Source organism: Scardinius erythrophthalmus, assembly GCF_964197995.2.
Source record: "Scardinius erythrophthalmus genome assembly, chromosome: 11".
In the NCBI taxonomy this organism is placed as follows: Eukaryota; Metazoa; Chordata; class Actinopteri; order Cypriniformes; family Leuciscidae; genus Scardinius; species Scardinius erythrophthalmus.
This window is the reverse complement of record NC_138231.1, coordinates 8,163,916-8,191,593: the sequence shown is the minus strand read 5'-3', so window position 1 is coordinate 8,191,593 and position 27,678 is coordinate 8,163,916. Positions and strand designations below refer to the sequence as shown.

General features: G+C 37.9%; 1 protein-coding gene across 1 annotated transcript in view; it reads right to left on the bottom strand.

Annotated features, from left to right (window-relative positions):
• dcbld1 (discoidin, CUB and LCCL domain containing 1) overlaps positions 1 to 21,212 on the bottom strand; it is a 30,398-nt gene extending 9,186 nt beyond the window's left edge. The window contains exons 1-8 of the mRNA XM_081378759.1: positions 20,933 to 21,212; positions 16,974 to 17,192; positions 14,488 to 14,631; positions 13,811 to 13,862; positions 13,164 to 13,236; positions 7,487 to 7,620; positions 5,171 to 5,211; positions 2,158 to 2,349 (exon numbers count right to left, since the gene is read on the bottom strand). Coding sequence (XP_081234885.1) covers positions 2,158 to 2,349; positions 5,171 to 5,211; positions 7,487 to 7,620; positions 13,164 to 13,236; positions 13,811 to 13,862; positions 14,488 to 14,631; positions 16,974 to 17,192; positions 20,933 to 21,008 — 931 coding nt within the window. The 5' untranslated portion in view covers positions 21,009 to 21,212. The remainder of the gene's footprint in view (positions 1 to 2,157; positions 2,350 to 5,170; positions 5,212 to 7,486; positions 7,621 to 13,163; positions 13,237 to 13,810; positions 13,863 to 14,487; positions 14,632 to 16,973; positions 17,193 to 20,932) is intronic.
• Between the last annotated feature and the right edge of the window lie 6,466 nt (positions 21,213 to 27,678).

The following is a 27,678-nucleotide window of genomic DNA, read 5'->3' as shown; positions in this document are numbered from 1 at the left end:
AAGGATCAAAGCTACAAAACGAAAGAACCATTTTTAAGACAGTGATGCCCCTTCTTGTGGTCAAAGAGGGATATACTGAAAACTAAACAAGCAGTTAAAGTGGAGTATAAAATGCATAATTGCGGTTCTAAATTGTAATTCTCCCACTTCCTTGTGAAAAATAACTACTCAAGATCAGACATTCGACGCTGGTGAGAAGTGTCAATTGATGTTATTTCTAAAATGGCACCTACTAAAGTAACATTCCATTGGTTGTTTTGGAGAATTACAAGTTGTCTGGAATACAGCATGACTGAAGCGTTTTGTGTTGAGAAGTCGGATAATTTCAGTATATCCCATTCTGAATACCAGTTTTATCACCAAAATCCTACAGATTTAGGATTTTGACAAAGTTTGGGGTCGGTAAGATTAATGTTTTTGAAATAAATCCCTTATGCTCACCAAGCATTTGTTTATTTGATCAAAAATACAGTAAAATTGTTAAATACTAATGTGCTTTTAAAAATATTTTAAAATGTAATTTATTCCTGTGATGCAAAGCAGAATTTTCAGCATCATTACTCCAGGCTTCAGTGTCACATGATCCTTCAGAAATCATTCTAATTTGCTGATTTGGGGAAGCAATAATATATTTTTTGGAACCCATGACACATTTTTTTCAGGATTCTTTGATGAATAGAAAGTTCAAAAGAACAGCATTTAATTGAAATAGAAATCTTTTGTAACATTTTAAATGTCTTTACTGTCACATCCTTGCTGAGTAATGATTAGTAATAATTTCATTCAAAAGAAAAAATCGTACTAATCCCAAACTTTTGAATGACACTGTGCATTACAGTAATTTTACCATGTTCAAGGGTGGTCCTAATAGCTCCCCTTAACCGTGGTAAAATGGCTTTTTGTGGCTCATTGCTTGCATTAACCATACTCTCAACAGCAATGTATTTATCTTGAGGAAAAAAAACATGAATTTTTCATGCTTGTTGACAAAAGCTCTCTTAGAAAGCATTGTGTGAATGCAGAGCGGTGAACCCCACAGATAAAGACATGCTTTTTCTCTAGTTTTATTTAGCCTCACAAATGTACGCCATCGCCACAATGATAACAGTGCTTCCTCTTTTAAGACGGGCCGGTTTCACTCAGGGTCATCATGTCCGAAAGCGCAGATTCCCTACAGGAGACAAAGTGAGCATTCTTTTGCTCCTTGAGCTGTATGAAATTAACTCGGTTGTGCTGTCTACAAACAGTCATGCTCAAAATAAACGCATGTCCGGCGTGTTCCTAAATTTAAATGTGTTTTTGTAAGAGGGTTTGTATGTGTGATGAATGGACACAGAGAGGGCCTTTCTGCTTTTAAGCAATACCAGGAACTGTTATGCAGATACCAGTTAGTTGTTGGGGGGGGGGGGGGGGGTGTTGTCGGCGCTCATGTGCTCTGGGTGTGTAATGCTCCTCGGCACTCCAGAGCCGATCACGAGAAAGACCTTTTGTGTGGATAATTACACCACTTAACACCCTCTGGAAACATTGGGTCTTTCGGACATGTTTGTGTGCGTGTGTTGGGATCTGAAGGTGTGTTCAAGCCATGTCGTAATTATGGAAATTATGAGATTGACTAAAAAAAGCACTCGCATCCTCACTTAACTCTTTCCCCACCATTCAAGTGTTAGGTAGAGCTGGGCAATATGGCCAAAAGTATTAGCACAAATATATTTCCATATCATACAATATCAATATTTATGCATAAAGGACCCGGAATGCATAAAGCTAGAAATGTTTATTTTTTAAAGCAGAAGCTCTGTTCTTTCTTTTGATATATTTACTATATGTGATATATTGACGCTGACGGGCAACTTTTTTAGTAAATGCTGGTGAGGACAAAATTAATTTTGGAGAGCTCTGACTTGTACCACGTGACCACTGTACCACCTGACCACTGTATAACGTCACGGGTTGTCATCTTGTAATTAATTATGACATACAGCCTATTCAATTTTGTGCATTTCGTGCACATTCAATTATGTCCCATCATGCAAGAAATCAAACCTGCACATTGAGGAGGTGTCAAAGAGGAAGCTGGCACAGTCAGGTGACCCATAGATGAACAATCTCATAAATAAGTAAATGAGATCAGGTTATGAAAGTTACAAGTATTACCCGTGATTCTCCTCTTTTCTCCAAGATCAATCTGTAGCCACTGTGGATGGTTACGGTTGAGGTCATCAGAGATACCCCGTTGGGTGCTGCTAGGGGACCAGTCGACTTCAGACCCATCGGAAGAGATGTTGTGTGATGACAAGCTTGTAGAAGAGCCCACTGGATGAAGAAGAACTGTCTGTTTGCTGCAATCTGTAGGAGAGAGAGAGCACTGTAGTCAAGAACACATTTCAAATTAAGCATTTACACTATTTTTCAAAAGTTTGGGGGTCTTTAAGATTTTTTTGAAAGAAATTAACAATTGTATTTATCAAGGATGCATTAAACAAAGATTCATGAAAAAAATATGTGAAAGTCATGAAAATCACAACTGTTTTTAACATTGGTGATAATAATAATAATATTTTTTTCTTGAGCAGCATTTTATAATGATTTCTGAAGGATCATGTGACACTGAAGACTGGAGAAACAATGCTAAAAATTCAGCTTTACATCACAGGAATAAATTACATTTTAAAATATATTTAAATAGAAAACAGTTACTTAAATAACAATGTTACTGTGTTTCTGATCAAATAAATGCATCAAAAATTGTTAGCCTAAAATACTTCTTTCAAAAACATAAAAAATAAATAAAATACCAACCCCAAACTTTTGAATGGTAGTGTAAGTGTCAGATATCTTGGTGATGGTAACATATTAATGAATTCCAAAAAAAAAAAAACTTTGATAATATAAGACAACAACAAACAAACAAACAAAAATTCATTAAGAACATGAAAAGAGTCATGTTAGTTATAGTTGTGTCTAGTGCTTTCTTTTGACATAATAAAACGCACATGTGGAGCAAAAACTCAGTTACGTGTACATTGACTCAACAGGAAGCCCTGAGCTCTTAAAATACCCACCATGTGTACAGTTAAATGGAGACGTATGTGCTATGAACACAACAATATTACAATAAAAGAGGGGGGGAAGGCTCCCACTTCCTTTAAAGAGAGAAAAACAGGGCCAATACATCCTGTTGCTTAACCCTGATTTGGCTAACACTATCACATTCCACACATTTAGCATATGTGGGCAGAGGAAACTCAGGAAGGGGACAAGGAGAATCCCAGCAGGAGGTCGGAAAAGATCCTCCGATTGAAGTTTCTGCATACTCATAGGTACAGTGGGATCCAAAAGTCTGTGAACACTAGAGAAAATGCTTCTGTTTTTCTTTTCAAATGTTTTAATTCTTTTTTATTATTACCTAGAAATAGCAAGGAAACTTAAATATTGTATAATAGGCCTAATATCAATGTTTCTTTGTTCAAAATTCTAAAACTCTTTACTTCCAGTTTTAAACAGGATTTTCAATCTCAGAACTTCAACAGTTTCTGAACTTCACTGTACACACGTTTGAGTGTTTAGCAAGACGCATAACGTCATAAAATTGATACCTCAGCTCCCTTGTCACATACTTTTTGTGAGTGTTAGCATCTAGCTAGGGGGTTAGTGAGGGTAGCGTAGCAGTCATTGCTGGGTGCACGGCTGTGCTTTAAGATAATTGGATTAATGGGAATCAATTGATACGCATCGACTGGTGTCCACAAATCTATCAACGCCTATCCTCGGGAACTCATGCAATACATCAACAACGCACACTGAACACAGGTCCACTTCTGACCAGAAGAGATTAGGGTCACATCGATCAGTTAAGATACTTCCATAAATCTATAACAACAACTGACTAAAGCTTGTGTGTGTATCACTAAAGCAAACAGTAACCAGACAATGTATCCAGGTTGTCAGAACGAAATAATGTAGCGGACTACTCTAGTAATGAGAGAAGGTTAATGGGTTTGACAAAATACAGATTTTAGGGTCCCTTTTTATTGATTACAATTTAGAATTTAAAAAAGTTGCATCCCACAGGAAGATGATTTTGAATTGACCGAAATGCAGGCATGCAACAGTCACACAACAGTGGAGCTGCATTAGTCCAAGGAGTTATTTTAACTAATCCTGAGGAATTAATGTATTTTGTGAACATAATAAAAAACTGGATATCTCTGGATTTACAAATCCTTGGGAACTTTTGGAATAATGCAAGTACACAAATGCATTAAATATATCACATTGTGCAAGTGGTTTTTGAATATTTTATTACAGAAATCGTACCTATTGTACCTTTAAATTAATCCACGTGACTCCAGTGAATTTAACTCAATTTTATGAAGCAGCGCGAGTGATTTGATTGCGCAAAAACACAATGTACCATTTAATTTACAAAATATTATTCTCCAACGCACATTCACGCAACAATGTCTGCTCTCGTGTCAACACAACACGCATGCAATGTGGTGCCATCGTGAATGCGAGTAGGAGATTAATATTTTGTAAATAAAGTGTTTGCACAAAAAAAAAAAACGTAATTTACTAAAGCACAAGCGTCGCTTCATAAAACTGAGGTTAAACAACTGGAGTCACATGGATTACTTTAATAATGTATTTTCTAACATTCTGGAGCTTGAAACTTGTAATTGTGTAAGCTGTCAACAGAAAGCTCTCAGATTTCATTAAAAAGATCTTCATGTGTTGGCGCATGCATACAATATAGCATCCGGCGTGTGAATTTGATTCATCAGCGCGTCCGCACAGGTAAATGACAACCGGTCTGTGCCGAGCTCAAACAGCCAGAGAAAAACAAACTCAGGAGATAAGATATTCCCACGCCTTCCATTCACCCTGATACAGAGCAAACAGGGCTTTGCATATCCGAACTGGTAAAAAAAAAAAAAAAAAAAAAACCTGTTAGGCTGCCACATAGTGATTAGGCTAACTTCCTTTTTTGCAGAGGTGCAAATATACCAGTCAAACAAAACTGTAACACACAGCGGCAGCAGGAATTAACAGCAGGTGGCGAAAACCAATCAATGTCACCACGGTCCAGGAAATAATAGGATTAATCCCACACCAGTATGTGGACTCAGTTCACATCACCACTGAACCATAAAACAAAAGTGCTTACCGTTTGTCACAAACGTGAAGAGGGTTTCAGACAATGAGCCACTGAAAGACAAGGAAAAACACAGATATCAGTGAGCACTGAGCGTTTTAGACACAAAAGATCATTATTACAGAGATTAATTAAGGCCCTGTCATGTGAAAGTAACGCCTACAGAGGCCAAGAGGGAGATTCCCAATTTCAGAGGATCTCCCTCACTGGATCCCGCATCTCCCCCTCTGACAGGAGAATTGGGGTACATCTGGGCCGGTGAAAAGAGCAGTGTGGTGGTAATTATAGGGGAACAGGCTGGGAAATTGCATCTCTGTCAGCCATTACTTAAAAACCTGTCATTTTCACAGGCTTCCTGGATGTGAATACTTTTTTATTACTTTTATGGCAGTTCAGCAAACTGTTTCAGAGTTCAGGGTACAAAGCGGTTTACGACAGTGTGAACGAACTGAAATGGGATATATAGCGGATGCTGTGCCAACAACAACAACAAGTCTGAAGCCTGGAAATACAAGCAATAAACTGCTGGCGACAGAAATATAATCTAATAAAATCAACGACAAAATGAATCAAATGCTGATATCAGAGTCGACAGATTGAAATAACTGTTTAAAAAGCGCACGCAATAAAACATACGAAAGCCTGATATCAAAACCCTAGCAATGTAATTACAGGAACTGATATTGATGGTTGTTATTCAGTTACGTAAAGGCAGACCCTGAAAACTGTTACATCATTAGCATAATCATCTTAGAGTGCAAATTATGGATTTAGTTTGACTAATCAATTGGTTTAAGAAATTAATGGCCGGATCCGGCGGACTGCGGTAAACCTCGGGATAAACAGAGAGACTAATATTAGCGTAGACGCCATTCTTCTTATGATGTAACGAGTACATCAGGATTTAAGGGAATGTTCCTGGTTCCGGCTGACCTAATCTTTGCAGCCTAACATTGAATTATACAAGTTTATAATGTGTTATGTCTGCTAGGTCAAAGAGAGGTGTTTTTAGTCTAGCTTTGAACTGACAGAGTGTGTCTGCTTCCCGGACAATGGTAGGAAGACTGTTCCAGAGTTTTGGTGCTAAATAGGAAAAGGATCTACCGCCAGCAGTCGATTTTGATATTCTAGGTATTATCAACAGACCGCCATTTTGAGATCGCAATAGACGTGAAGGACTATAATGCGTTAAATCTTTATAGATGGTGCAGAAATCAAAAGCTTGTATTATAATTTCTGCGTCCATTGCAAATTGCGCTGTTTTTACTTCCATTTTGTTTTCCCAGATCAGTACGTCGACCTTGGGATGTTTCACCAAGTGTATAAGTGTAAATCGGATATGAGTCACTTTTGAAAGATGATGCAAGTTAGTCATCAAAAAAATCGAATATAGTGAACAAATTGGAATTGGGCATCAAGATCTGCAGTGTAAAGGCGGCCTTAGCTTAGTTTTAGGGAGCCATGGCCTAGCACAAGCACAGGACATATTAAACCATACTGGTCATTTGGCTGACACCAGTTTGAGTCTGACCTGCTCATTTCATGATCCCCCTTTTCTTCCTCTCCTGTTTTCACCTAGTACTTTTCCTTATAAAAATTTATAAAAGTGCCTTATAAAAGAAAGAATGTAGTTATCTGGATAGCATGGATTTGTTGTGTTAAGGTTTCAAATGGATCATAGGAAGTATCTCTGGCTCTAGAGAGCTGCCCGTTGTCCTCTTAATAAATCACTCCTCAATGGCCACTTCAAACCCTCCTCAGAGACTATAACGAGAGGCAATCTCGATTTCTTTCTCAACCTGCCCCCAATTCCCTGGTGACAAATCTGTAAAAGACCAGCAGTCCAGACAGTGTTCCTGACATTAGGTACTACCTAAACCGTCCATCACGCTAAAGAAGGCAGGAATCGCCACTTAATAATAACTGCTGCACGGCTAGAGAACAGACCAAGGTCACATTCAGCCACAGCCGTTATAGTTGAAGCACCAGACTAAGACATGTTATGACTTGTCAGGGGAATTTGTAAGACAGACTATTTAAATTTTTCTAACTGTAATCTAACCGTTTTCCCTGGCAAATTTACAACAACAAACAAACATGTTGACAGAAATGCACTTAAGATGGATGATCTATGAGGCAACAGTTGCGTTTTGCCCCATAGACTTCCAAAGTAAATGCACAATTGTCAACTTTTTTTTCTTTTCATGTACAAGGAAAGCCCACATGCTGATGTCAAACCCACCTAAAAATATAAAGGCAATCATGATAAAATCTGAGGCTTCAAGCTTCTATCATAAAGAAACAACAGAAACCACTGCAGTAACTCACTCTTTTGACTGGATGCCGTTAGCTCTGACCGCAGGGTAGTGACTGAGCCCTCGGCGCTCCTCCACTGTGATTGGTCCTCCAAACTGGTCCATGATGACCCCAGCATGCACTGCTGCTTTACACAAAACTGATGTCTGAAATGGAAAGTACAGAGAGCACTCAGACAGACACAATAATGAAGGGATAGACCGAGACTGGCCTGCAAGACTTAACATGCATGTTTTCTATTATAATATAATTTAAAATATAATTTATTTCTGTGATCAAAGCTGAATTCAGGCATTGCTCCAGTCTTCAGTGTCACATGATCCTTCAAAAATCATTCTGAATGATTCAGAAATCATCTGTGTGATATTCATTTCATTGACAAGATTAATAGTGCATTGATGTTGTGAACAGTGTCAGCTACAGTACCATAAAACACAAATCTGAACACTATTAGCACAGACATTAATTCAGTTTGCTCTGGTATTTCATAATTATTAAGACAGACCACCATTGAACATTAAGCATGCATGTTTCTAGTCACAACATAGATTAATTTAAAATTTCTGACAGTGGTGGGCTTTATAATTTCGTCGTGAGGCAGCAATTACAGTAATTGTAGCAGCCAGTGGAAATGTTTAGCATTCCTCAGCTACTGGCGCTAATGCTAGCGCTTTGTCACAGTAAATGCCTATGCATGAATAACCTTTCTAAAGTCCCTTTTATTTAACAGGCTAAGCCAGGTAACAGCCATAGTGGGATAAAGGATCTTTCAACACTGTAAAACTGTAATATTAAGCTTTGACCCTGACAGAGTCAAACATTTTGGAATGTGTATATCTGGAATTTTTCACTTGCTTATCTGCAATATGACAAAAAACATCCCGTGTTCACATTAAGAACATAATTAAGCAGATTTTTGTGACGTTTATGGTCAATCTGCCAAGATGTTTTTCAGAAACGATCATTGATTGTCATTCAAAATAACAATCATTCATCAAATAATTTGTAATAATAATAATAACAAACAACATCTATCATTTCATCCCCTATATGAAGATAAAATGAATTACAAAAATACTGCCGAGAAAAAAAAAGGCCACTTAAAAAAGCTTGAGTAAAATGACAGACTATGGCATCAAGACAGAGAAGAGCGTACAGTCTCTAAGGTGGTTAGATGCTCTAACACTGAGCCCATTAGCCACTTGCAAATCATTACTGTGATGAGGTTACAAAAGACGTATTGCGAGTTATCAGCAGAAACAGCTGCTCTGCATTCAGACTGAGATGCTTCATTAACCTGAACATGCCTCCTCCAGACAGGGCCATAAATACAGCCCTATCTAACTGCTGCAGTCTCTACCTTTGATTTATGACACATTAAAGTTGTGCTGTCCCATGCAAAACTCACTACCGCAATGCAACACACTCATTTGATGAGTTGCTATGTGATTGGCTAGTAAGAAACCACACAGAGCACCCAAGCAAAGTAAAAAAAAAAGCCCTACCACAAGTCTACGGGTGCATCTCAGTCAGCTCCCTAGCTTCCTAGGTCGTGAACCAGTATCTCGTGCACACTAATTGTAAGGACAGGACCTTGACTACACATTGAAAGTTGGCTCACATGATTTATGTTTCAAGCTTCAGAACTTCCATTAAGGGAACATAGTGAGCATCGATGCTCCCTGGATTTCATGGTGCATTGTGTGAGACTTATTAGGGAGTGAACATTTCAGTGCACTGAGAGAATTTTACGATTGAGACGGCCCTTAAAATGGCCGACTTCCTGATCAAAGCTGATTAAGACGCACCCTTAGATATTCAATTCCACCTTCAAAATAAGCCTAAACAATCTTTTTAAATATTTTAACACTGGTGAGTGAGTGAGCAAGAGAGTGTATATAAATACAAATAATCAAAGCTAAAGCTGCCTTTACACTATTTCCGACATTCGCATGCAATAATTGCTTTTTTTTACCTAGTGGAAGTAGCATGTCATGAAGATGTATTTACACTTATGATGAATATATGAACATATCCACACAAGACAAATGACCGCCAATATGTCTAAAAGACATATGGTTGTTTTTCTAGGGCTAAATCAATGTAAAATTTGTTGCATACAAAGTTATCCAGAACCACACATTTTACAGAAATAGTGTTTCAAAGAATGTTTTAGAGGAAAAATACTGGTAATTCTCACTCAGCGCTTAGTTTTGGTTAGACTAAGTTATATCCGGTCTGGTAGTTGCATATAGTCTAGTAGTCTTGCGTAGCAAGAGCCTCAGCTGATGGCAGAAGGTCTGGACTCCATCGCATCTTTCATTGGCCAAGGACCACCCAGAGGCCATCTGACTGACATGTAAAGCAACCAATCACAGTTCGTTTTGTTCTGCGTCATGTTTAGGGGCGTGACAATGTAAAGTTGATGACCCTATAATAACCCTATAATGACAGCTGGCTTGCTTCTTCCATTTGGGGGTTCGGAGTCACAGCATCTTTGTTTCCAGGTGGACCATTAAAGAACATGACACAAATGTCTCCCGGACATCCTGTAGTATTCAACCAATCAGATGACGACTTGGAAAATCCTGAAGTGTTTCCAGTTAAGTGTGCCATATGCATCAGCCAATGGTCCATGGGCATGACATCTGAGACTAACACTCCAGCCACCAAAGCCAAAATATTTAAACATCTGGAGCTCAAATTGGAACCAGAAAATCTTCATAGTCATACGTATATGATCCAACCTACACACAGTTCTGCCATCAGTCAGAGATAGCGGAAAGGCGGCTTAAGTACGCAATGCGAAATAGTAGTGATGCTGGCCTTAGCAACTGAGCAAGCGCACGTTTTATTCATTGATTTGGTTATTTGTATGCTTGTTTATTAACTGACTCTACGGTGCTGTCATTCATATGTAGCTTCTTTATGCAAATACAAAGTCCTCATTCTTAATCGTCCTTTGAAAGACCTTTGCATACTGGCTAATTCATTGAGAGAACATGAGCTTGAATCAAATCTCCTCACTCACAGCATGAAGCCACGAAGCCTTTCAGTTTTTACACAACAATCAATGAAACTTCCTGCTGACAACAAAACCATTCAAAAGTTTGGGGTCGTAACTTTTTTGTAATGTTTTTGAAAGAAGTCTCAGCAAGGCTGTAATTGTTTAATAAAAAAAAAAAATAAAAAAAAAAAATAAATAAATAAATATATATATATATATATATATATATATATATATATATATATATATATATATATATATATATATATATATATATATATATATATATATATATATATATATATATATATATATATATATATATATATATATAAAATAAAATAACAGTAATATTGTGAAATATTATATTAAAATGTAAACTGTTTACTATCTTAAACTACAATTTCTTCACTAACAGGAAGAGAGTTTTCACTTATTTGCAAGTAGAGGGTGGCACTATCTGTTCAAACAGATTTCATTCAGATGATTCATTCAGTCTTACAAAGTATTGACGAACCTAGAACTGAGATTAAGGTGGCAAAATAATGAATAAATGTGTGTGTGTGTGTGTGTGTGTGTTGAAGTGACTGCTGAATGGCTTTAGTGGGCAGATCCACACCCTCACTGTGGTGGCATTATCTGCCTGTAATCCCAGAGTCCACTGCTCCACCCGATCTACACAAAAGCCAATGTGAAGTAATCAATCGCTCAGGCTCTTTCTAAAGCCCTTCACACTCGCATATCAAAGCAGATGGCAGCAGGGTGGAAATGCGTGCCCTTGTCTTCCATTGTCGGTTAAGACCCTGTTGTGTGAGTATTGAGCCTGCAGCCGTGTGTCTGTTGTCTTTCTTGAAAATCTGTGATCCGTGACAGGGGTTAGGACAACTTAAAGCAGAGAGCGTTCCTCCTACCACCACTTTAGTCAGTGGAAATGTATCATTAGTAAAATACAATACAGAGAGATAGTCACGCTCTGATACTCTGGACTTTTCCCACAACCACAATGTGCATTTTGTGGTTTCTTTTGTGTTTTACATCTTTTAGTCTATTCCTGTTCTATTTACTCACTGCTGTTCAAAATCTTGGGATCGGTAAGATTTTGGATGTTTTTAAAAGAAGTCTCTTATGCTCTTCAAGGATGCATTTATTTGATTAAAAATACAAACAGTAATATTGCTAAATATTATGACAATTTAAAATAATCATTTTTATTTGAATATATTTAAAATATAATTTATTTCTGTGGTGCAAAGCTGAATTTTCAGCATCATTACTCCAGCCTTCAGTGTCACATGATCCTTCAGAAATCATTCTAATATGCCGATTTGCTGCTCACAAAAAAAAAACATTCATTACTATTATCAATGTTGAATACAGTTGTGGACACAAATTTTTTAGGATTCTTTTATGACTAGAAAGTTTGATTTTATTTAACGAAACAAAAGTCTTTACCGCCACTTTTGATTAATTTAATGTGTCCTTGCTGAATAAAAGTATGAATTTCTTTCAAAAAACCTTTATTATTGTTTTAAGTATTAAACTTTTTAATTACTACAAACTATAAGTATATATCAAAAATGTATTTCTCCGATCATAACTACATTGTAGATATTTTTTTCTTATTTTTACGTGATTGTTGGGGTCCAGAACTCTGAGACCACCTGTAAATGAACAAAATTAAGTATTTTGCAGATTTGTGACATCGACAAGTCAGATTTTCTTATATGATTTTCTACAAAATGCACTTTGGACCATTCTCAAACCACATAGTCATATTCAAATAACATAAAAAAAACCTGCATCAAATGCAAAATAAAAGCATTTTCACTTGTGGTCTCAGACTTTTGTACCTGACAGTATTTTTGCTACTGCAACACAACAGTTTCCCTTCTCACAATGATCCGCAAGGTTTGTTCTACTCTACTTTTGTTTTTTAAGAGGTTAAGCTACGCACATGCAACAAACATTCGATTTAAATGAAAAGGCCTTTTTTTTTTATCACCCTCACAAATTCAACGCAACCAGAACTTGCAGTGACACATAGAGCTCGACCAGCTTAGCTTTCACAAACAGGAAGAGATTTTACCACAATGCAAATCCTTCAGAAAAGCCCTTAACATCTTGAGTTATAGCTCAAAGCCCAAGCACATGATTCATTCCACATCAAACTAGCCGTTGCTGCTCGGCCAATCCCTCAAGTAACCCAAAGCTCTGACCCCGATTCGCTGGAGAGGTATGAACAATTACATAAACGCCTTTCATTCAGAGTTCACTGCCCACTAAGTGACCAGGGAGAACAATGGAGCCAGCACAAATGATCTGTCACTGCGTATCCTTGGGGTATCCACACATTCATACACACAAGTCCTGTCACAACAAATGCCTGACAGACAATGGGACGAGCCATTAGTGCATTCCACCCCCGACTGCCGGCCCGCTGAACGTTCCCTGTGAAGGCCCTAGAGGCCTGAGCACCTGTGGGAAAATCTGCTTAGAGCAGCCGCTTTTCTTGGCTGAGTTGTTGCGTCTGAAACCTGTTTGGGAAGCACCCCGCTGAGCATCTGCTTGGATGCAAGTCGGCCTTGTAAATAACCCCTCAGCTTGGCTAATGCTCTTCTGCGGATGCGAAATGAGCTGCAGCATGCCACCCACACCTGAGGAAAACAATGATACGCTACTCACATGTCTGTAGCCCAGGGAAATGTCCCCAGACACGTCTCCCGTCACCGCTGCACATCCGGCCGGACAGTACGTCCTACACAGGGCGAGAACAAAGACAAATATCTGCTTACAGCATGTCAGTTAATTATAGATGACGGCTATAGATAAAGCAATGGATAGTGTGTTGATAATAGCTGAGTGAGGAACTAAAATTATAAGCACTAATGCGATGAGATACAGTCTGGAAAACTGTGACTACTGCCCAGGGTTTATTTTGTAATGTCTTGTGGCTTGGATATATTTCAAAGGAATAGTTTCAGATATGTCTGGGCAATATATACAAAATATTCACTATATATATATATATATATATATATATATATATATATATATATATATATATATATATATATATATATATATATATATATATATATATATATATATATATATATATATATATATATATATATATATATATATATATATATATATTTATTTATTTAATTATATTCATACATTCACAATGCTATTCTGACTATTTAAATGCCATTTTTTTTTTTTTTTTACCATACAGTCAAAAGAGAAAAAAAAATTAAGCTATATCAACAACTTGTGTAAGTTTAACTTTTTAAGCCGTCTATATCCCAACACACACTCACTCTCACCTGTACTTTGATGCTGGGAAATGACTGCCTTTGTCCAAGCATGTCAGCAGCTCTGAGGAGGAAAGCAGAGGAGGACACACAATGAGGGTAAAAATGGAGCAGATGATAAGTCTCCACAAAGGAAACAGGCCCTCCGACTCAACAAAAACAAGAACAACAGGACATAAGCATCACAACAGGATGACAGACCTACTTCCTGCACCTCCATGTCTGGGATGGAAACATATACATAGATATAAACCGCACTCATGCTCACATGACAAAGTCACAGACTATGACCCCAGACTGTCAAGCACATTTTATAAACCAAGGCTGAATTTAAACTTATATTTTTATGTTTCTGTGTTAAATTTAGGCCTCACCAAGTGCCAAATTAGAGTAAAAATTGGTGTTGGCATTCATTGCAGGATATGCCCTGTGACAGAACTTTCATTTTTGGATCAACTTCTAATATTGCTTTTTTAATATTGTTCAAACTTGTCTTGTAAAGAAACATCCGTAAAAGATCTGCAAGCATCCAGAGGAGGGAAGGGGGCAAGCCACAGCATGGGCCCACTGCGGTTAACATGAGGGTCGGCCAAGAGACAAGAAGAATATTGGATTCCAGAGAGCTGAAGCTAAACATGTACAAAGTTGTGTTAAGAAGACACACACATTTCCTTTTAAATTAAAGATACCTTTGTGGTTTTCTGTGGAGTATGACAGCAGGAATCCTCTTCCAGAGATGTGCTGGCTGCTACGAAAGCGGACAGTCAGTTCGCTGGAGTCTGTGGGAATCTGTGTAGGCTTGGGCATCGGACCTCCGCAGTACTCCCAGTACACTAGGTGAAATGGAAGGAAATGTATTATTAATTAATAAAAGATTAGGAATTAGAATCATACTGAGATATTAGCAGTGAGGTACAAGTCAGACCAAAATTAACACCAGTCAACTTGTAAAAAATATTGTAAGAGTAAAAAAAAAACAGCGAGTTGGCCGATACATTTTATAAATTTTTTATATAAATAAACGTATATAAATAAATATATACTTGCACAAATGTAACCGTCAAATGTCAAAGTAAATAAAAAATGTTTTTTATAGCAAACTTTTTTTAGCAAAAATGTGAAAAATAAATAATCAGGCACGGTTCTGAAGCTAACTCTGAATGTCTTCTCAATCAACAGTCTCTAGTCTTCATAAAAGAAAGGTATAGAAGTCGTTTATGAAACCAAAAATACAGAAATTGTGTTTTTTAGGAAAATTTACGACATGATCTAATGACTGAAGGATGACACGTCCCAACACAGATGAGTTTCTGATAAGCTCTGATGAAAATCAAAACACTTTAACCTATAAAACATTATGACCGAACGCACCAAAGGGTCAACACACTAAGAAGTGTGAATGACACAAGTGTCAAACTCTGCACCAACACAAAGCATGTCTCTCAACTGCTGTTTAAGAATCGCTCAGAGAGGAATTCCAGTCGTTCCACTGCAGGACGCTTTGATCAGTGAATGTGGCTGAGGCTCGACTCTGACACCATGACAGCGTTTGTGGTTACAAGGGTTGGCAGGGGAGGAACCAGACATAGTGTGGGAAGATGCATGTCCTCCAGGCTCTTCTTCTGATGCTGTTAATTAACTCAATGCTTCTGGCTTCAATAAAAACACCCACTGCTCTGGTTTATCAGAACAACATTTCAATGTAGATAGGAAAATTATATCTCCAAAGTTAATAATCTATGGGTGCACAAAAAGAAAGGCAATAAATCTTTTCTGGGCAGGATGACCAAAGGGGACCTGAAAGATGATAGGCTAATAAAACAGAACAGCCCATTCACTTTGAGTGAAGCGCTACAATATCCTTTTCCCTCCCCATCCATAATTAACAAAACAGTAGGTGGGTAATTTCATTCACATAGTGGTACAGATGTAACCTGGGGTTATATATGGATTTTGGAGAGATCAGTTAAAGCATCACTGTTCTCACCAAAATCCATATATAACCCCAGGTTACATCTGTACCACAGTGTAAGTGAAATTACCCACTACTGATGAATTTTTCACTTCTACCAGGGTCTGCCTTTTTTAAAGCATTTTTAAACTTTAAAGGAATTCAGAATGTTGGAATGGATAAAAAAAAAAAAACACTGGCAAATACAGGAAATTGAATTAATTAAAAAACTGGTAATCATTTTTATTCATTTTTATCAAAGGTACCAAAATTCCATTCTGGAAGATTTTTGCACAATTTAACCCTTGGGTATAACCAATGGTCATATTTTGGCAACCGTTTAGACATTTACCTAATCTAATTCAAGAAAATATTTCATAAATGACTGACTTCTGAATTGTCTCGTTACCTTATTAATTGAAATGCATTTGTACTTGAAAAACTTGCAAAGCTATTCATTTCTTTTTGAATAGGAATAGTGCATAAGTACAGAATCTGTGCACATTTCCTTTTCAAAAAGAAATGAAGCAGAGTTCATCTGCAATTACACTTATGGCAATAAATTGCAAAATCAGCAAGCTCATTCGAAAAGAAAGATATTAGAAAGGGGAGATAACAAGTGACATTATCCTTAAGGAAACAGGCAGAATTGCCAACATTTCACCATAATCTCTAAAACATCCTCTGACACACTGGCCTCTGTGGTTTCCTCTTGCTTTACAGTAAATTTATCAATGTGTGACTGGTGCCGACTCATGGCAATGCTCTGATTTAAAGTGCTTTACTCATGTTTACTCACAGTAATGTGATCTAGAGGAGTTTAAACTGACTCAAGAGCATGTGCTCAACTATATCACAATATGGTTGCACAAAATGTTACAACTAGACTTAAATTGTTTCCTACAGGATTCTGTTTCTGCCCAAAACAGCAATATTGTCTCAAACAACGGGTCAGATTGGGGTAGGACTAGATCTGTTTATCCAACCAATAGAGGTTTGAGAAACCTGTTTGAATACCATCATCATGTTTGGTGCCAAACTTCACCTTTAAATTCAAATACAGCTGCCAAAAAGCAATATACAAACAAAACTTAGACAACAGAAACCACTTACTCCATCATACTTTCCATTAATCAATCAAGGAAACCCTGATGCAGGGAAATCACAAGATAATGGCATAATGCAAGCAGCATGTTCATCGCATAAATGATTGAAACAGCTTACCATTTTCCGCCCCATATGATCCTTTTAGAACCTTTAAATAGTCTGACTCGCAGTCCTTCTTCTCCATGTTCAGGTCTCCAAACTTGAGGATGATCGTGTGGCCGATGGGTACACGGATCTGCCATTCACACCAGGAGTTGTTGGGGTAAGTTCCTGGGTAGTTCTTGGAGGAGAGGACACCACTCTCGTGGCCCAGGACATAATGACCACAGCCATCATCTGTAAAAAGTAATATGAGATTTCCAGACCCAGGAAGAACAAGACTAACATTTTAATGTTCAGTACTTTTAAGTCTCTTATGTTCACTATTTTTGCAATTCAGTTTGGTACCAATAATGGCACACACAAAAAAAACACCTTACAAGTTTTTAAAGCTTATTCCCAAATTTTAAAAGACAATATTATATTCATACAAGCCTCAGACCCGTTCTCTCTTGAAGATCAAACAGCAATCCAGCCTGATATGTAATGGCAAGACAGACTCCAAGTGCACATAATTGTCTGATTCTTTTGCAACAAAAGACTGCATGAACTCAACAAGCCAATGCATGTCAACCTAACATAAACCAAGTTTAATTAAAGTTTAATTAACTCATTGTTTCAACATGCATGCATACCCTTAAGACAAGTCAAAGCACCAGAAGAAACCTCTAAAAGTTTTGTAATTAGAAGAAAGACAATACATCACATTTAGAGAGGGAATACGATTTCTAAATACGAGTAATGGAAGATTGTTTCTGCCACTTAATCAAAAAAGCCAAAGGTAATTTCGACTTTCATTTCACAATTCAGATTTTTTTCCCTCACAACTGTGAGTTTATATCTCACAATTCTGACTCACAATTGCTAGTTTAGATCGCACGAATGAATTTCGTAATTGTCAGTTTGCATCTCGCAATTCAGACTTTTTACCTCAGAATTCTCAGTTTACATCTAGTAATTCAGACTGAGTTTATATTAAAAAAGTCTGAATTGTGAGATATAAACTAAGAATTGCGAGAAAAAGTCAGAATTGTGAGATAAAAAGTCACAACACCTTTCATATTTTTTATTCCATGGCGAAGACATGCGTCCATAGATCAGTGACAAAGGTGGTGTTAGAAAATGTCAGCTGCCGGACACAAGTCTCGTGGATGATCCCAGGGTGAAGAGCTCCCACGCTGGGGGGTTAGAGCATGTATATGCGCATTTGTGCATGTATTGTCAAGACTACTGTTCGCTGATATGTTATGGCTCCGTTATGTCACAGTCTCCCATGGTAAAGGCACTCACACCTGTGATGGCACCACCAACTCCTCCTTTCCCTCCAGACAGCTGAGTCTCCAGCAGCCACTCAGGAACTTGGCGCTGATGTATGCATATAACAAACTCAGAGACCCCAGAGTTTTGTGACATTGAAGGCATTCTTAAATGACACAAGGAATGAAACAGGACTAACGCTATAAATAGCACCAGTGTTTTTCTAAGGGAACATTCGCCCACACTAACCCAAAAATGCTTTCTTTGACCTCAGCTGGTACTACGTCAGTGCTAAATACTCGCGGACACACAGTGGCCTTTGTGGTGGCGTCTGAACTCCATCCAGATGTAGGGCTGGGTCGTGCTGGGTCGTTTTTTGGATGGACGGAAACCTCAGGGCAGGTGTAGAGGGATGACAGCACGTTAATCATGGCCATGCAAACAAACTAAGCTACAACGACTTCACATTAAAAGAATATTTTGGCTTATTTATTAAGAATTTCAGCAAAGAAATAGATGTCAAAAATAATATTTATTCAAAATGACCAAAAGCGGTTGTAGCTCACTTTTGCATTCATTCCAATGGGGAAAAACATGGTGGAGCATCTGAAACCAGTCCTTTCAACATGTTGAGGAACACCTGGCAATCGTCTGCCCCAGGGTGGAGCACAGACATTCACAACAGAGAGAGTTCTGCATGTACAGACAATCCGACTGTCTCCTAACATGCACCAGCTATGGGTTCACTTGTAGGATATTCAATTTACACTCTTACACTTTTAAGATACACTTAAAGTGTTCTAAAAGGGGGTTTTGTGATGCCATAGAAGAACTATTTTTAGATTCCGCAAATTACATTTTAGTGAACAGTTCTTAAAATAACTCTAGTCTAAAGAACATTTTAATAATCTGATGAAACTTTTTTCCAATCTTAAGAACCTTTTGTGCAATGGAAAGATTCCATGGATGTTAAATGTTCTTCATGGAAGCGTTAATGCCAGTAAAATAACCATTATGTTTAAGAGTGTACAATCAAAAACACTGTGCTTAGCAAGAATACTGCCACAAAGTAATAACTCTTGGATAAACAATACAAAAAGAAGGACCACATTAAGGGGAGTGATACTATGCAGTACACCGAACTGAAGTGTTTCACCCTTGACTGAAACACTTAAATGAATAGTTCCCTCAAAAATAAAGATTTGGTCATTATTTAGTCACTCCCATCTTCTATAGAAAACAAAATGAGAATTGTACTTAATGCCCTTATCCATGCAGTTAGTCCTTGTGAAGACTTCAAACAAAATTCAGAAGGTAGCAAAAGTGAGTGAATTACTTCATTAAAGGGATAGTTCACACAACAATTAATGTCATCATTTTCTCACCTTCATGTCTGTCCAAACCAGTAAGACTTTCGTTCACTTTCGGAACACAAATTAAGATCTTTTTGAAGAAATCTTAGAGCTTCCTGACCCTCCATTGATTGACAGTTGATTCACATCAGTTAAGGTAAATGGAAGCTCAAGCATGTTCGCTTGACGTGCAAGAACCAATGAAGTCAAGCAAGCTCGGTTGAGCTTCATTTGTGCGTGCTGAGCAATGTTTATATGAGAATAAAAGCCTAAATTCAATCTGTTCATCAAATAAAGTGATCGTGTCTCTTCAGAAAATTTGGACTAAACTCCTCAATTCATATGGATTAGTTTTACGATCTCTTTATTAACTTTTTGACACATCAAAGTAGTAGTTGCATAGCTGTCTATGGAGGGACAGAAAACTTTCAGATTTAAGTAAAAATATATTTTTTCTTCATATCAAAATATTAATTTGTGAGTCATATGAATGTTTTTTTTTTATGTTTTCACATTCCTGACAACCTCAATCCCTACTTTAAGCAATTGTATGCAAAAGTGCAACCATTAAAACTTCTCGATTTGTGTTACACAGAAAAAGTAATAAAAGTTCTTTCTTTAATAATTATTTTTTGTCTGAACTGTTCCTTTAATTACCAAATATTTCTCCACTCCAGTGTTATCGTCTCTGTAATGCGTGCACTGTATGCTGAATTAAAAAGTCCTAAAGGAATATCCCAGCAGTGTTAAAAGACCTCTGTTATCTCTACAGTACTAAAATCCTTGACAAAAGATACATGTTTTTACACAATGCAGATCAGATGCTGCTTTGACCATCCAGAGACACTTTGACTAACACACATACAGTCCCGCTGTGAGAGTGATTCGAGGGAAAGTTGTCCTTATGGACATGTTGTGTCAGCGCTGCATGTGCTATACAATCAGCACATTTTCTAATGAGCCAAATTTGACATCAAAAAATCGTATCCACCGTCCATATCTAAAGTTTAAGGATATCAACTTTCTTCTATGAGAAACACATGCAACACGAAACTAATCTTAAACACATAAATTGTAAGCATACTTGTAGCGCGTGTTGTATATGTATTTGAATCCATTGGAATTTAATGTTTAGGACTCAGAAGGAAACGCACTGCGCTCAAGAGTTAACAGGATCTGAGGCTCATGTGACAAAGTTTGAAACATTATAACTCCCCAGGAGCAACTGTACGTTTACTTACGATGATATACTACAACCATAAATCCATGTTGCACACAAACACAAACAATCCTCCAGCGGGAACCTCTGACGCCTCAGCAAACAGACTCTTTTGTTTCCGATCATCTGCCGTGTTTTTGTTCACTTACCCGGTTTCTCTGCGAGCACGAGCGGGTGAATTGAATATAAGAGTATCAGTCCATGCAGTGCTGTGTGTCCAGACATCTCCACTCGAAACCGCTGTGAATGAGAGGAAAACGCGAGGGCGCATTGGAGAAGCTTCACGAAAGCATGTTTACCGGGGGAAACTCGCGTACGTGTGTGTCCGTGCGGATCACCAAACGCCTTGAATGAACTCTTCTTCCGCGTTTCTCCCACAGGCGGCACCAAGCGGTTACTAGACCAGTCTGACGGGTCTGTCTTGTGTCCTGCTGTTAGTATGGGAGCCTACCAGCCTAGTATAGATACTGAGTATGGAACAGATACAAAGTGATACTGGATAGAAAGAGCATTTTTTTCAACTTCGGCCAATTTTATATCTCAAGGCTAGACTTTTTATTAAACTATTAGATTTCATAGTTTTTCTTTTTGTTATAACCTGTCAAATTAAAATTGCCTTTATTTTTCATGTTTATTTTTCATTCATTTAAGCTATTTATTTATTATCGGAAGCGACTTGTAAGTCAAATGTAACAACCAGCGATTCATCTTGAGAAATGCTAGCAATGCAAAGTAATTTCTTCATTATTTTTTTCAGAGTTTTCTAATAATATTAAATAGTATTTTATAATAATAAAACAATTATATATGATAAAATATAATAACATGAATATTTAATATAATAATAATAATAATAATAATAATAAATTGTATTTATTATTTTTTATAAAAAAAAATGCAGACCTATAATTTAATAGCTTTGCTACTTTTTAAATGCTTTTCAAATTTAGATATTGTTTTTTCCTTGTGCCAGACCCAGCGTTCTAATCGTGAAATATGACAATGATAAAATATTACATTTACAAAACTGATCTAAACAAAGAAAGAAATATTACATTCAATATTTATTGTATGGAAATTATCTATATTTTTCCCCTCAATTTCTCACTCTATGTCGTCATTTACGCCACAAACCACTAATACGGTTTTTCAAAAGTTAGTGTAGCCTACTAAGAAGAGATGTATCTTGTGGAGATATCATGTATCTTGTGGAGAAAACAAAGAAAAAGCAAGGTAAATATATAATTTTTTTTATCGTACATCACCTCCCAAATCGTGCTTTAATTTGGACAAATAATGCACATTTTGTCAAATAAGTGTGAAAATATTATTTAATTGTGTTTATTAAGGATGCATAAAGTTCTAGCTATGACATTAGCCATAGCAATATAAAATGGCCACCCATTTTATTAAACATCTTTATAATGACATTTGTTAAAGAAAAAAATACCCACAGTGGCAGTTCTCTTGTGATGAGTGTATATTTATAGACATTGTTAAGCGGAGAACAAATAAACAAATGAGACACTGTTCTAGGAAAGTTTCTAAACATTAATCTGAACAAAACTATGTTGTATGTTGCAGTAATGTCAGGCAGTGACCGGTGGATTTCCAGTAACATATGGCCATTCTCACAGCATATGACACTTCATCTGTGCCAGGAGAGTACAGGCCTGGTTTTAACTTACTGGGCCATAAAGTTTTATTACTGTCATTATGAAAAACCCCGCAGACAGTCACCGCGCAAAGATCATGTTAACGATAATGCAGTAAAAAGGCTCATTTTTGCATGTGCATCTGATAGGCTGATAGCACAGCAAATGTAACAAAATAGACTGATATATATATATATATATATATATATATATATATATATATATATATATATATATATATATATATATATATATATATATATATATATATATAACACTAACACAAATAATATATATATATAAAACATTTTATATGTGCTATTATGATAGCTTAAGCTATTGCGCTCTCTGCTGGAGAGATATCACACAATCTACAAGCCAGTACAGGTGTTTGTTTTCTTTTTTATATTCATGTTTAAAACATTTTTTTCAATCTAAAAAAACAAAAACATTAATCTTTAGTCTCTTTCACACCGTTTCCAGTACACAACAGCAGTATTTTCTTTTCAGTACCAGTTTAACTGTGTATTTAACTATGTAGGCCTATATATATATATAAGGGTCATCCTTTAATTAAAAATATAATCTTGTAAATTCATTTCTATTATTTGTGTTAGTAATGTTTTAATAACAAAGAGTCACAGTCATCACAGCATGTTTTTTTTTGTTTTTTTTTTGAGAATAATGAGTTTTTCTAAAATAAAAATAAAAAAAATGTTTATTGGTTATGATGGAAATGAGAATCCTCTATCTTGCAATTTTATAGCATTTCATAAAAAACCTGTAAAACACCTAAACAAATCATAGTTTGATCTCTAAACTGACCAGAAATGTTATATAATGGATGTTTACTGAAACACTGAACACTATAATTTGCATATATTTTCCATCCAGTGAAAACTATTGTAAAACACTAGATGGTGCTGTTGGCTATGTTTATTTGACAACTAAACAATCTTCTGAAATCATCTAATGGCTCAAGGCAGTTAACTTTAGAGTATCAATATGCTCGAAAGTAATTGTAAACAGTGCACTAGTGAGGTTTGACTGTCTGTTCTGTCGTAATAAAAATGTACATAACTGTGCCAAATATGATTTATTATTAATGTTGTTGTTGTTAGCTTACACAGATGAATGCAGTTGTAACTGATAGAGATACATACAGATTACAAAATTATCTGCAATATAAATGTGAGTAATGGCTCATCATTTTGGCACCTGTATTGCCATAAGCACAAGTGCAGCTCATAACTGAATCATCTCAGACAGATGGTTTGAATGAAGACGTGTAATGCTATACAGAGGCTGAAGAACATTATGTCTCATTCGCACTTGGGTTACTACACCTGTTTGAAGACTACCCATATAATTGTTAACAGAGCAGATACTACAGATATTACTGTGAATTATAAAAAAAAAAAAAAAAAAAAAAAAAATAAGTTCTTAAAATGCATTAAAGTCTTTCTTTCTTGATTGAGTTTGGTTTAAAATGAGCAAAATGAAAATGTTCATTTTATAAGAACAAAAATGTGGTTGATATTAGACGAATCAAACACTCAAGAAAAACAGTGATTCATTTGGGATTATTTCTGCACAATGACCTGAACCTAAAAATCTAAATAAAACAGCAACAAATTAATCAATTAATTATAATGTCATATTAATAATAATAAAGAATGTAATATTAATGCACTCATGAAACAGGTTCAGTAGTGACCTAGCTTGAAAAAAAAGGCATCTAGGGCCAACATCATCTGCCTAATTAAAATAATACTGTCAACATATTTTAAGTTATAGAAAGCTTTTTTCTTTATCAATATTTCATTTTAAAAGTTCAAATTAAATAATCATGCTCCCTTTAATGATAACAGGGGGTTTCTGTTTCCCTGCTGCTAACACACTCCGCAAGTAACATACAATAACACCAAACTGGTTTATTTCAATACGCTCCTGCAGAGTTCAACAGCTCAATCACTGTCTGACTTCTTACATTTCTTTCATTTCTGCAGAGAAATCATTCAGGACCGCCGTGCTTGAGGATGACATCATGAACAAACGCTGTATATGAGATTTATTTATCAATGACAAGAAATCCGAGAGTCTCTGAAACCACAGGTTAGTGTTTCACCTCATAGCTCACATATACTACTTCAAAGATGAAGCTTAACTTTGCATGGGGTTTCTACTCATTGGCATCACATTCCTCACCTATGATTCATTTAACACAATCAGCTGCCTTGTTTATCCCTGGTGTTAGGATGAATTTTGGTCGATCACAAGTAGACAAGGGAGGCACATTCCCGTTTACACCTGGGGTGGTTCTCATTTCTTATTTGTGCATCCTAGTTTCCTTTCCTCGCTTCCTTTCCTCGCGTCTTAGCTCCACCCCCTGTGTGTCCTCGCTCATGACTCCTCAGGAAGCTTCTCCACTCCTCGTTCCTCGCCTTCTCGCGGTGCAATTAAAGAATTGAGATGTCCTTCAAGATGGCTAACTTTGATCGGTTTCCAGGTCACAGGCTGGAGGAGCGAGGAAACGAGGAAGTATCATTTTGAGTGTTGAGAAGTACCCCTGGTGTTTTATGCTTCCCTAACCTGCTATTGGAATTATCGTAAATGTGAGTTTCCTAGTTAAAAATTGGACATGAAAGCCCTCTCAAGTCGTATTTACCACTGGGAAGCTCGGGGATCATTTTGATACCCAAGTTCCCGAGTTGGGCGGGCCATAAACTTTAAATATGGCGGAAGGGAGAACGATTGCTGATGTGACTGCTATTCTTCATTGTTTTTTTCCGCAAAAGCTACTGTACATCACCTTGTCTTGTTGTTAAATTAGTACATATTTAGATGTCTGTTGTATTACTCAGTGAAATTAGCCTGTATTTGACCGAAATTCCAGAATTGTCAGCAAGCTGATTTGATAGATAGTGCAGGTGAATGCTTAAATTGTTGTCAATGAATAGGGATGTCAAATAAATGTCAAATAAACCTGGTTTCCTCCATGATTCCTGTTCTTTTCGACAACAAAGCACTAGAATGAGACGAGCTCATAATCACAACTTGGGAATTGGGAAGTAGGAAATTTCCAATAACACGTGACGGCAGCATTAATCCGTCGCTTTTCCACTTTCAACCGCTTCTCTCCTGATTTCTTCGAGGTGGGTGGGGAAATCTATGGGCTTTTTCAGATGATCTAATGGACGAAATAATTCCATAAAGCTTGCATAATTTACATATGAACACGAAAGGAGACGACAGAAAAACATAATGAGAGCAGCAGCTTTGTGAGTGTGTGTTAGAAATCAGGAATGGTGAGAGAATATTGTGCTTGGTACGTTTTTCATCTTCAAACCAAATTTAGGTCTTCAGCCGACAAAGTTTAAATCCCGGCCAGCACGCTTCCCGGTCAGTAGGCGATCTTTCATGGCTGTTCGAACGCATTCGACCACATAAGCGTTTACACTCCGAAAGTGTCACGGTTCATAAATTCATTGTTTCCTTCTTGTCTCGTGTAACTGTTGTTTTGTGTGTCTGGGTGTGTGAGAGTGGGCGTTACCACTCATTCCGGTAGATCAGCGATCCAGCTGATCTCATTCATCGCTCCAGCTGCAGCTCATTCACGCACCTTTAAAACCTCACCGCACTTTCCTCTCATTGTCAGATCATTGTTTGATGTCTCCCGTGTGTGATCCTGTTCCCGTTGACGTTCCTGTTCGTGTTCCCGTTCCTGTTTCTTGTTCACCTGGATTTCGTCTTCACTTGGGTCATCACGTCTGCATCACTTCACTCCACGGACACTTCGCTGACCATCCAGTCCCTGTGTCATCAGTTGCTCACCCACTACCGGACTTTCATTCCTCTCATCAATAAACTGAGTTTTTTACTTGCATCATTGCTTCTGTCTTTTGTGACCATGACAGAACGATCTGACCAAGCCATGGAAGCAGCAAGTAATCGATCATCACTCGAGACATTTGTCAATACCAGCATACAGCGAATGGATCATCAGGAAAAGAATCTCAACGACACAGCAAGAGCAGTTCAAGCGCCGGTGACACAGGTGTCCGAGCTCACCCAGCAACTACAACTCCTGCGAAGTCCCGCTGCGCCACCCACACTGGCCGTTCCCCCCACACCACCGGAGAATGCTTCCCAGTCAGAGCCGCGCCTTCCTGTACCTGAGTCTTATGCAGGTGAGCCTAATTTTTGCAGGGCATTTTTGACCCGCTGTTCGATGCATTTCTCACTGCAACCTAGGACCTTCTCCAGCGAATCGGCCAAGGTGGCATTTGTGCTCACGCTCTTGACTGGGAAGGCAGCACTTTGGGGAACGGTGGTGTGGGAGAATCAAGACCCATGCTGCACCTCGTTCCAGACACTCTCCGCCGAGATGAAGAGGGTATTCGGCCCGCATTTTAGCAGAGCTCAAACAAGGAGAGAGGTCAGTCTCTGACTATTCTATTGAATTCAGGACTCTGGCGGTAGAGTGTCAATGGAACGAGGTGGCGCAGTGGGACATGTTCCTGCATGGGCTGGCTGACTGCATCCAGAAGGAGATCTACGCCCTGGACCCGAAGGAGCCGAGTATCAACGGTCCAGCGGCGGGGATGCGGTCAGGCCCGTCTACAATCACGAGCCCATGCAGGTCGGGCGAGCTCGGCTTACTCGGGAGGAGAAGGAGAGGTGGAGATCCCAAGGGCTCTGTCTGTACTGCGGGGCATCAGGACATTTCGCTTTCAGCTGTCCAGTAAAAGGGCAGGCCCGGCAGTAAATATGAGGCTACTGTCGGGTGGGATCTCCGCCGAGAAGACCTCATCTACATCTACGCTCCTCCCAGTAAGACTAAGATGGTCAGCCCACGAGCACGACTGTCAAGCACTGGTGGATTCCGGGGCCGAAGGTAACTTTATGGACTACTCTTTTGCACACAGATTCCAAGTTCCCCTCCTACCACTCACTCGCAAGATTGAAGTTCACGCACTCAAAGGCCAAGATCTACCAAACATTTCACTCACCACCGGACCTGTCACGCTCGTCACATCAGGCAACCATACTGAAACCCTGTCATTCTACATACTGGACTCCCCTCTCACACCCATTGTCCTAGGTCATCCCTGGCTCATCAACCACAACCCCAAGATAGACTGGCAGCAGCGTACAGTGTTGGAATGGAGCACTAAGTGTCATGAGTCCTGTCTTGTCTCTGCTTGTCCGTCTGTTTCTGTCTCTGTGTTTCAGGAGGA